The 12,266-nt window shown below is 38.1% G+C and overlaps 1 protein-coding gene across 1 annotated transcript; it reads left to right on the top strand.

Moving 5' to 3' along the window:
• The first annotated feature begins 9,390 nt into the window (after window positions 1-9,390).
• On the top strand, window positions 9,391-11,185 carry LOC130161673 (piggyBac transposable element-derived protein 3-like). Its single transcript, XM_056365087.1, has 2 exons — window positions 9,391-10,649; window positions 10,869-11,185. Exons 1-2 carry the CDS (start codon window positions 9,587-9,589, stop codon window positions 11,183-11,185), a joined length of 1,380 nt encoding a protein of 459 aa, XP_056221062.1. The 5' UTR covers window positions 9,391-9,586.
• Window positions 11,186-12,266: the final 1,081 nt, after the last annotated feature.

Below are 12,266 nucleotides of genomic sequence, written 5' to 3'. Positions count from 1 at the left end.
ACACAAAATGCCCACAGCGTCCATCCAGGATTGTTTTACATGTCATTCTGGCCTGGCAGAGAGAACTAAAGGGTTACACATAATTCCAGATGAATGCCACTGAGCAATAGCTTTATATACTTGAACAGTTAACACTTTTATGATGATTTCTTTTAAGGGCTTTTGGCAACCGCAAGCTTCCTGGGAGCATTTTCAGAAACAGAGCTATCTGCCCAAACATGAAATTGGTTAAATATTCAAAGTACTGTTAACCCATTAAGATGACTCATTTTGATACAAGTACCAACAAAGTGCTTTCATCAGATGCAAGCAGCTTCTTTTGAAATCATGATCAGGGTTGGAAAGAGGTAGTGGATATTATTTGTTCTATTCAAGTAAAAGTACTGTAACTTAGCTTAAATATTCGCTAAGGATAAGGATGATAATTTTCTATTTTATTCCTATTGTCAACAGGAAAACCAACAACGGATTGATGCTACTAACAAGTATTGCCTGTACAGCCAAAGCCTGATACATCTTATTCCTATTCAAAGCTCCACTGTCGTCCAAAAACTATTTAAAAAACATAAAGGAGACACACTGTTCCACTGGGTGCCCTCATTAGGATAAACATGGGCACTGTAGTTATTTTGAGTCAATCCCACGTGCACCCTTCTGCTGCCATAGTTTCAAACTGGATTGGTAAATGAGTATTAATCCGCACCTGAAAATCTGTCAAGAAATTACTTAGCCTATTTCACGTCTTCAGTAGGAACGAAGGAGCTTGTGGCTCAGAAAGCACGGAGAGATGGGCTGACGCCTGGTTTGGTCTTTTCTGCAATAAAAATATAGAACATCACCAGCCTTAGTCCTTTACAGGGTCAGGTCATCCAAGTTACAAAAGACATATTTTATCACTTATTAGTAGTGGTGTTTAGCCTTGCATGATAGTTTTGGTTTTATGTGCCGAGGATTTGAGGTATGTGTCTCTTCTTTCTTCACACCAGTATAATGGAGGTGAATGGTATGTTATTTGTGGCGCTCACAGGAACAATAGATTACATTTTATAAAAATCAACAGCAACATCTCTTTCTAAAAACAATGTCCCTGTTACTCTGGATAATCCACAGGACCCGTTGTCGACAGTTTTCATAGGAACTATTTCTTTGGTAGAAAGTAGTTCCAATGAAAAACAGTTGCCTGTAGCTATAGCAGACATAGCGATGGATCTCCTATCTTTGACAGTGTTCAATCATAGCATGGTTACAGGTGTAATGAGGGAGCCAGACATTACTGTACAAATTTTCTTATGCATGACTGAAGCCTGTCCCTACAGTATTCACTTACCTGTGTGTGTGTGTGATTGTTTGACCATGAGGAGGGTACGTGTTTTGTTTTTAACCATATATCCACAATGATAAAGGCTTTTAAACCTTTTTATTTTAATACAGTAACATGCCTCAAATTTAAGGGGGGGAGGGGCAATATTTTCTTTTTAATGTGGACAGTAATAACACCATTTGTACAATTTGTATAGTGTCACTGTTTCCAAAATAGGGACTTTTCTCATTTTGGATACATGTTCGAGCATGTGAAGCCTCATGTTGACTGAAATTTCCTCTCAGTTTTGAGATTCAACAGATTAACTACTGTTTAAGTTAACTGTTTCAGAGATTGAACGCTCCTTTACATCTTTGTCTATTATGTGTGAGGTTGAACATATTCCCAGTTTATTATGTGAACTACAGTAGGAGCCAAAACTATGAATACTTCCTGAAAAGAGGTTTAAATTTTTACAGCACAATAAGTGTAATGAGATCTTCAACATATATATGTGTGATATGTGTATACATTTGGAGCTTGTTTCAAAGGCAACAAAAACTAGTTTGCAACTAGTTTTCCTTTCATTTCTTCATTTCACTGCCTGTATATTTTCTTGTAGGCTGATTGCACACAACAGGAGTGGCCCGAGTTTGTCACTGAGGTAAGATTATTGCTCTCACAGTTTGAACCTGCTCTTTTTGGGATTGAGGGCTCGCCTAAATCAGCTGACTGTTGTTTTACCTGTAAATCATCCCCGGTCCCCCATCATTTCATTCCAAAATAACAATCACAATTTGAGAAAAGTGGCTTCCTCTCTTTCCTGGCATGAAAGTAAAAGCCACACAAGCTGCATTTCAGATAAGATTTTGACTATATTTCCTTTTTCAATGGCTTTTCTCGTACCTTCAGCTGTAGAATTTCATTTTAAGCTGCTGCACTTCTCTGCTGATAGCCTTGAGTGAAATGTTTCTGGAAATCCATCAAACAAGAGCTGATAGACGTGGAGCTAAAGAAGACGACGAGGTAGAGATGACTGGGGTGGGGGGGGGGGGTCACATAGGAGGAAAAGACCTAACAATGTCATCACCAAACAGATGCTATCACGGAGCCTCGAGGGAAAAGGGAAGGTAGATACATTCGAGACAAACTGAAAGAAAAAGAAACACAGAATACAATTCAAAAAAACACAATCTGAAAGCTGAAAGAGCTGCTGTGTAAGGAATACAAACGCTATCAGTGAGTAAAAATTGTATTTACTGAATTTTTTGCCATTCCTATACTAACTATCTCAGCTACTGGAGGGATTGCCATTAAATTTTGCACAGACATTCATGATCCACAGAGGATTAATCCTAACGATGTTGATGATCACCTGACTTTTAATCTAGTGCTACAAGAAGATCAGAGTTTTCTCTTATTCATCGAATATTTTGACATCTACTCAATAGATTGGCACAAAACAGACACTCATGGCCCTCAGGCGATGTATCCGAATGACTTTGGTGATCCTCTAACTTTTCCTTTCGCGCTACTAACAGGTTGACACTTTTAACTTTTAAATACTTTACATACCAGTGGGTCGTTTAATCATTGTCCATCGATCATTGGCCCTCTCTGAACAGATATTGTGGCTGTGAATCCTGCTTTTAGAGAGTACGAGTGTATCCAAAGTCTCTTTTCTCTGTCTCCACCAAGCTTTGATCCATTTACAGTACACACTATACATCCTGCTCCACACTGAGCTCCTCTATCCTGGGATTAAGTGACACTCAGACTGTCCAGACAGATTTCTATCCCTGCCAGAAAACAGCCACCTGATTCCAACAAGAACATTATTTACTCCAGTGTCACGGTCAGAGTTCCTACTGGCTTTTTGTTTGGGGCCCTGCAGTTATGACAACTGTCTTTTTTAACTGCCATGTGCCACACTGGATCTGTAGTTATTGTGCCCATGATCCAACTAGTACACAAACACAAAACTTCAGGCTTTTGTTTCAACTCACATAAATCCTTTCTCCATTCCCAAGACAAAGCAGCATTAATACCTCTAATGCAATAATAAGCAGCACATGCAAATACACAAACAAGGCATGAAGAATCAATCACTGAAGAATTTTATTATGTTTCAGTTGGATGAGAGTCAAGAACAAGCTACTTGCCAAAATAAACTCCAAAGAAAAAATAAACAGACCTAATGTCTACACATTTATGTTAAATTATGTTGCACAGTTTTTAATTTGACATTTAGAGAAACCATTTCATGCTGTACCATTGTGTGGAAAGCCTTTATTGAACTGTAGGTGGAGGTGTGAATCTCTCTGCTCCCTTTGCCAGTTTACTCAAAGGACACTTGTGACAGTGTTTCCTCTCTCCTAATCTTCTGAGTGCACCCCTAGAAGAAATCTCACTCCAATTTAACTCCACCCAAATCCCTGTCTGACAGTAAAGCGCGCCTAGGAGGCTTTTTATTTCACTTTGGATGTCCTGTTTCTACTTTCTTTAAATGCCATTTGGTAGCCAAATCATTCTGTAAAATTGTTTTGAAAAAAAAAATCTTCTTGCATCAACTCTCTTTGACCCTAGTGTGTGTTTTTTTTCAAATTCGCTGAAAGTCTTAAGTCCTTGAGCACAACAAAAGCCCTTTGACGAGGGGATGAGTAACAAATTGTCTCCGCAGCGACGAGTGTTCAAAGCTTGTTTGAAATACAAGGGATTTATGGGCAATTTCTGCACCAAACCAATTAGGTACCGCTGCTGGTAAAAAAAAACATCTGTGTTTCAGCGCTTGTTCTGTTTCATGTTGATTTAATCCAATCACGGGTAGTTATAAACAATTACGTTTATTAATTTCAACAGGACTATACAACTGTTGCAGTCGTGACCTCCTGTTTGAACGGCTGCAGCACTTTTTAATTATAATAACATTAAAGAGGCCATTCATGCTGATCTGGCAGAACAATACCCACTTCTATGCTTTTTGCGTGATATGAATAAAACATGTATGATGCAACTTGTGACAGATGAGAAAGTTTTTGTTATAATCAAACAGTTGCCTCAACATAGTCTGCAGTGCTTATTTGGTGCATTTTTATTGTTGTTTTTTATGTGTACACATAAGAAATATTTGATCTTTTTAATCATGTTTTGGAACACTGGTTTGTTTATTGCATTTTTGCATGTTTATTGTTTAGAATTTTAATTATGTATACATATAGTGTAGTTATCTAATGTTACAGATCCTATTTTAAGATTTGTTCAGTACATTGGTTTTGTGCAATTATATCTACTGTTTGCATCTATGTATCTGGTGAAGTTAAGGGACTGTATGTAAATTATTGGGGTGGAGAGGAGGGCTGAATGTAACATTTCCTATCTATCTATCTATCTATCTATCTATCTATCTATCTATCTATCTATCTATCTATCTATCTATCTATCTATCTATCTATCTATCTATCTATCTATCTATCTATCCTTTCAGTCCTTCCAGTCAAACAGGTCTATGCCTTTCTTTCTACTCACAGTCTAGTGTATTGAGTGTAGATACTCACATTGAACATCATTTCTCTCCGTGTGGTGATGGGTGTCAATAGGCGCTCCACTTCATTCGGGTGAAAGTGGGTGATTTTTCTTTTAAAGGAGGCAGACAGTGGCTGACAGGGAGTTTGACAGTGAGCTGTTGCTCTGCTTTTCGCTCCTCAGGAGGTAGATGTCCTCAGAGTGGAAGTCAATAGGAGCATTTCACCGTTTTTTTTACCCAGTCAGAAACAGTTTTGTAATGACTTTGGGAGGATGAGCCCTGTAAAAAGTAAGGCAATGGAGGGAGATGGGCCACTGCCTTGACACTGTTTAATTAAACCCTTAGAGACTACTGGCTGCATGGGAACAAGGGCCAAATGAGTTGCTGGGTCATGTGCATGCTTTCTGCCACATGAATAATACAAAACACTGCAGGCTGATTCAAAATAATCTGAGAATGCTGCTCTTTCCACATCTCTGCCCATGTGACAGGGAAATCCAGGGTGTTTTGTCCCTGCCTCTGTTAAAATTACTGTGGTTATAGGAGAGCAGCTGGTAAGAAGCACATACAGTAAGGAGGAGACACGGCAGCTCAGGTGACTTGGCAATGTAACAAAGAAGAAATTATGTTGATGAAGAGTTAGCAGTGACGCTTGTGTGTTTTTGTTTTTTTGTTTTTTTCTTTGTTTTGTTTTTTTACATTTGTTTAAAGATATTGATGCTATTGATACTGTGGTTAAGGAGCAATTTGATAAAAGCTGGTCTAATCAACATGTTTGGCTGGACTGCAACAGCGGGGCCAACCCTATAATTGCGAAGGTCCCTGACTGACTGACTGACTGACTGACTGAGTGATGATTCTTCTAACACTGGACAGTTTTATGCCTTACTATACTATAATATTTTTATGCCTTACTATACTAAGATGTTTTTATGGTGTTTTTATGCCTTACTATATACTATGATGTTTTTATGCCTTACTATAATATGATTTTTTTATGACATTTTTATGCTTTACTATAACATGATGTTTTTATGACTTACTATACTATGATGATTTTATGCCTTAATATAGTATGAAAGTTTTATGATGTTTTTATGCTTTACTATACTGTGACGTTTTTTATGCCTTACTATACTTTGATGCTTTTTATGCCTTACTATACTATGACGCTTTTTATGCCTTACTATACAACAGATTCAGCAAAAAGATATTATTCCTAAATAAGTAAAAACTATAACGAAAAGCTGACAATGCAAAACTCATTAGGAAACTAAAACTGCACCAAAACCAAGATGATCCAAATTAACAGCAACCACAAATTGCTAGGCTTCAACACTAAAGCTCTGAGCAGCTATCTTTGGGAGAAATGTCATACAGCTTGTCAACTGTCGAATGGCCAGATTGTTCTGCTCTTCACAGTGGTAGGTACTCTTTCAGCCGCTCTGATTAGTTTGTGTGACTACAGTGTTATCTAGTGTTTCTGTGATCTCCCTGGTTTTTGCCTGTATATGTTTTCCTGTGATCCAGAAGACTTCCTGATTTTATGCTGTTGATCCTGCCATACTCTACTGTCACCAAGCCACACCAGCACCTGCCTTTGGTCTCCACTCGTCCTTAGTGTTTCCAGAGTGTGTTCACTCACCTGCCTCTGGTCTCCAGTGTCCTCCTTACTCCTGCCTTGTGTACTCAGCAGACACCTGGATTCCCCACACCCACTCCCCCTCTGCATTCACCATCACTATTGCCTTTTCCCAAATAAACTCTATTGCACTGTTATTGCTGGTGTGTTTTGTGTTCTGTCTCCGCTCTGGGGTGAAACATCAATTCTGACTAAAACATAACATTAATTCTCCAGAAAAGCCAGTGGAGGGTGTGCTGAGTGGCAGAGGGGAGCACACATAGACGACAACACAACAGCACATAACAGATATTTTGATGATTTACTGTGACTGTGACATTTTGATAACTGACTATAGTATGACATTTTTATGCCTTTCTATGCTATGACATTTTTTACATACTGTACTGTGATGTTATTATGACACACTAAACTATGACATTTTTTTAATTATTCTATGATGTTTTTATGAAGTTTTGTGTCTTACTATACTATGATGTTTTTTATGCCTGACTATACATTTTTAAGACGTTTTTATGCCTTAGTGTACTATGACATTTTTTGACATTTATATGCCTTACTATACTATGGCAATTTGATTCCTTACTATACTATGACCTTTTTTGCCATTTTTATGCCTTACTATAGTATGGCGATTTTATGCCTTACTATACTATGACATTTTTTGACATTTTTATGCTTTACTATACTATGACGTTTTTTGACATTATTGTGCCTCACTATAGTATGACATTTTAATGTCTTACTGTACTATGACCTTTTTTGACATTTTTATGCTTTACTATACTATGACATTTTTTGACATTTTTATGCTTTACTATACTATGACATTTTTTGACATTTTTATGCTTTACTATACTATGACGTTTTTTGACATTTTTATGCCTTAGTATACTATGACATTTTTTGACATTTTTATGCCTTGCTAAAGATATTGATGCTATTGATACTGTGGTTAAGGAGCAATTTGATAAAAGCTGGTCTAATCAACATGTTTGGCTGGACTGCAACAGTGGGGCCAACCCTATAATTGCGAAGGTCCCTGACTGACTGACTGACTGACTGAGTGATGATTCTTCTAACACTGGACATTTTTATGCCTTAGTATACTATGACTATTTTTGACATTTGTTTGCCTTACTATACTATGACCTTTTTTGCCATTTTTATGCCTTACTATACTATGACTATTTTTGACATTTGTTTGCCTTACTATACTATGACCTTTTTTGCCATTTTTATGCCTTACTATACTATGGCAATTTTATGCCTTAGTATACTATGACATTTTTTCACATTTTAATGCTTTAATACACTATGACGTTTTTTGATATCTTTATGCCTCACTATACTATGGCGATTTTATGCCTTAGTATACTATGACATTTTTTGACTTTTTTATACCTTGCTATACTATGACGTTTTTTTTATATTTTTTTGCCTTACTGTAGTATGACATTTTTATGTCTAACTATACTATGGCAAATTCATGCCTTACTACACTATGACATTTTTTGACATTTTTATGTCTTACTATACTATAATGTTTTTTTTGTATTTTTTTGCCTTACTATACTATGACATTTTTATGTTTAACTATACTATGGCAATTTAATGCCTTACAATACTAGGACATTTTTGTGCCATACAATGCTATGACCTTTTTTTTACATTTTTATGCCTTACTATACTATTACGTTTTTTTTACATTTTTTGTGCCATACTATACTATGGCAATTTTATGCCTTAATATACTAGGACATTTTTTGACATTTTTGTGCCTCACTATAGTATGACATTTTAATGTCTTACTGTACTATGACCTTTTTTGCCATTTTTATGCCTTAGTATACTATGACTACTTTTGACATTTGTTTGCCTTACTATACTATGGCGAAATTATGCCTTACTATACTATGACGTTTTTTGAAATTTTTATGACTCACTATTCTATGGCGATTTTATGCCTTAGTATACTATGACGTTTTTTTTATATATTTTTTGCCTTACTATAGTATGACAGTTTTACGTTTTACTATACTATGGCAATTTAATGCCTCACTATACTATGACGTTTTTTGACATTTTTGTGCCTTACTATAGTATGACATTTTTTGACATTTTTATGCCTTACTATACTATGGCGATTTTATGCCTTACTATACTATGACGTTTTTTGACATTTTTGTGCCTTACTATAGTATGACGTTTTTTGACATTTTTGTGCCTTACTGTAGTATGACGATTTTATGCCTTACTATACTATGACGTTTTTTGACATTTTTGTGCCATATTCCACTATGACGTTTTTTGATATTTTTATGCCTTACTATACTATGGCGATTTTATGCCTTACTATACTATGGCGATTTTTGACATTTTTATGCCTTACTATACTATGGCGATTTTATGCCTTACTATACTATGACGTTTTTTGACATTTTTGTGCTTTAACCCATAAGGACCCACGGTGACACGGTTGTCTCACGCCCTATTAATGCTCAGGATGGTTCCATGTTAAGTTAATCCTTGATTTTTCACTCATGAAGTCCCAGAGTAACACCTATAGCGCATTTATGATGGGTCATGTGACCAGTGGGGTGATCATGTGTTTCCATACCAACCGACTGAACTTGACTGAAAGTTGCATTTGGAAAAACCAGCTACCTAGCTAATTTGAAGCTGCTCTTTCAGAGGCTAAAAGGTAAGATTTATCCAATTCAAGAATTGCAATGTTTAAATATCATGCTGTTTGTTAAAAATAAACTATTGTTTACACATTTCTTGAAGAACTTTGTATAAAACGATCAAGTAAATATTGGTGTGACACAAATGTCACATCGGGCAATTAGCCTAAAAACGATTGAAAAAAATTGTTGTGACTTATGTGTCACAATAAGAAAACTAATCATGATCTGATCAGTTTACTTGGCTGATTCAATTATATTTAGTTATATATTGTTTATTCTAGCTTAATTGAACCAATATCAGTTATATAATTTTATTCATGGGTTGCAATAAGACCTGTTGGGCACCAAGTAGCTAGCTACTAAAATGGCAGGTCTGGGACTACATCATGACATCAGGCAAGGCATGAATATTTACCATTTTTTCTCTCTAGATGAACAGGGAAAAGAGATGGGATTGGGATAAGCATAGCCAGTTCATTCTGGACATGATTCAGAATGGAGATGAAAGTGAGATTGAGGGATTTGGTGGTACCAGCTCAGATGAAGACGATCCTGTCGAAGATCCAGATTACACTCCCTTGAATCAGGAGTCAAGTGAGTCTGAATGTGAGTCAGAAGAGGAAATACCTCAACCAGAAGGGGAAGTGTCTCAACCAAGAGAAGTACCTCAACCAAGTACCTCAACCAAGAAACATCTTACTGGCCAAGAAAATAAGTTCTCTTGGAGAAAGAAACCTTTTGAAGCCCCTGACTGCACGTTCAAAGGAGAGAGTGTCACACCTCCAGACGAGCTTCCCACTCCCCTGCAGTACTTCAGGAGGTTCATTACAGAAGAGATGATAGAGTCATTGATGGAGCAAACCAATCTGTACAGTGTCCAAACCACTGACACGCTCAAGAATGTGAACACCACAGTCAAGGAGCTGGAAATCCTAATTGGCATGTACCTGCGCATGGGTCTTTGCCAGCTTCCAGGAAACCGTACCTACTGGGAAAACAACACAAGGTGTGCCATGGTAGCTGATAACATGTCACGCAACCGTTTTCAGACCCTCCTCGCATCTCTCCACTTCGCTGACAATACGGATTCATCAAACAGGCAAGAAGGGGACAAATGCTGGAAGATCCGTCCATGGCTTGATATGTTCCGCAAACAATGTCTTGAGATCACCCCAGAAGAGTACAACTCTATCGATGAGCAAATGGTGTCTTTCAGAGGAACGCGCAGCCCAATAAGGCAGTATGTCAAGAGCAAGCCCCACCCCTGGGGATTCAAGATCTGGGCCCGTTGCACTTCCACAGGAATCCTCTGTGATTTTCAGGTGTATGAAGGTGGCACTGGGAAAAGAACCACATTTGGCATGGGAGGAGACGTGGTGCTCAAGCTGTGTGAAACTCTTCCACCAGGCCAGAACTACAAAGTGTTCGCTGACAACCTGTTCTCTTCAGCACCACTGGTGCTTGAGCTTCTTCAGCGGCAGATCTTCTACACAGGTAACAGACACACACACACACACACACACACACACACACACACATACTGACACACATATGCACACTGACATACACTGACACACACAGGTATTAACAACATAAACAATTATCATCTTTCACTATTGTCCTATTCTCACTTTTGTCTTATTCTCCTGTATCCTCTCTTGTTTTTGTTTCTAGTTTTGTCACTCATTTTGTCTTATTGTTTATGTATTACAGGAACACTCCGCAGCAATCGCTTGTCTGGATGTCAGCTTGAGGATGACAAGAGTCTTGCCAAGAGAGGCAGAGGATCTTTCGATGCCAGGGTGGAGAAAGAGGGATCCATGGCCATTGTAAAGTGGCATGACAACAGATCGGTCACCTTGATCTCCTCTCACACAGCAGTGGAACCACAGGACAAAGCTCACCGCTGGAGCAAACAAGAGAAAGCATTCCTTGACGTCAACCGGCCACACATCGTCAAAGAGTACAACACCTTCATGGGGGGGTTGACCTCATCGATGGATGTATTGCCAGGTACAAATACAACATGAGGTCACGGAGGTGGTACATCTACCTGTTCTGGCACAGCATCATGCTAGCCCTGGTCAACGCGTGGCTGACCTACCGCCGTGACTGCAAGCTGCTTGGTCAGAGGCCACTAAATCAAAGAAGATTCCAGGCAGAGGTGGCAACTAGCCTCATCCTCATCCAGGCAGAAAGGGGGCGCCCATCACTCGACAGCAAAACCCCATCTCCACCAGCACCTCCCAAGAGAGTCCGTGTCGGAGTTCCTGATGATGTTCGTCTGGACCAGGTTGCACACTGGCCTGTGAAATGTGCCAAGCGTGGCCGCTGCAAAATCTGCAAAACCAATGCAACCACCACCGTCTGCGAGAAATGTGACGTGCGTCTCTGCTTCACTGAAGAGAGAAACTGTTTCAAAACATACCATTTTGCCTAGGCACACACCCAAACCCCTCTGCTAAATAGGTAATCCACCAGTAGTTCAAGCTCTGGCCTTCATCCCTATATTTCTACTTTGTCCAGAAACAAATCTGTTACAAATTCCACAAAAGTTGTTGAGCTTTTAGGTTATTCATTGTGGAATTACAAATGTTATTATTCTGGTGAGCTTTGACAACCTGTTAGAGAGTAGAAAAGGATCAATAGTGATCAGTGGTGTGAAGTGGAAGGCAGGGACAGTGTTATTGATATCATTTCCTTCCATAATTATTAAGATAAGCAGCTAAACCTACTCTATGAGGCATCATGTTTTTTTCATTGTTCAGATGGTACTTTTCTTGTTGTTGATCTGAGAAAATGCCTAGACTAAACCTACAAAGAGTTTTTTTTTTCATTATTAAGATGTTATTTATGTTGTTGGATGTTGATCTGAGGATATACAAATAAAAAGACAAAGAAATACATTCTCAGGCTGATTTATTTAAAAAAATTTCAGATTAAGGTGTAACATATAATTTAACTATTTTACGCCCGAAGTGACATCTAAGTCACTTTTGAGATCTTTGCCACCTAGTGGCAGAATTTTGAAAATTTTTTGAGAAATGTGTTCTATGTGCTCTATTTAATCTGTTTTATGCCCCCCATAATTTTCCTTGCGGTAGAAATGGG

This window comes from Seriola aureovittata, chromosome 20 (genome assembly GCF_021018895.1).
Source record: "Seriola aureovittata isolate HTS-2021-v1 ecotype China chromosome 20, ASM2101889v1, whole genome shotgun sequence".
Taxonomy (NCBI): domain Eukaryota; kingdom Metazoa; phylum Chordata; class Actinopteri; order Carangiformes; family Carangidae; genus Seriola; species Seriola aureovittata.
This window is presented reverse-complemented; position numbering and strand designations above follow the sequence as displayed.

What these genes read in the sequence shown, in the direction of transcription:
- LOC130161673 (XM_056365087.1), top strand. Translation starts at nt 9,587, where the DNA reads ATGAACAGGGAAAAGAGATGGGATTGGGATAAGCATAGCCAGTTCATT. An exon ending in GCGGCAGATCTTCTACACAG is followed by an intron (nt 10,650 to 10,868) that starts GTAACAGACACA and finishes TATGTATTACAG; the next exon opens with GAACACTCCGCAGCAATCGC.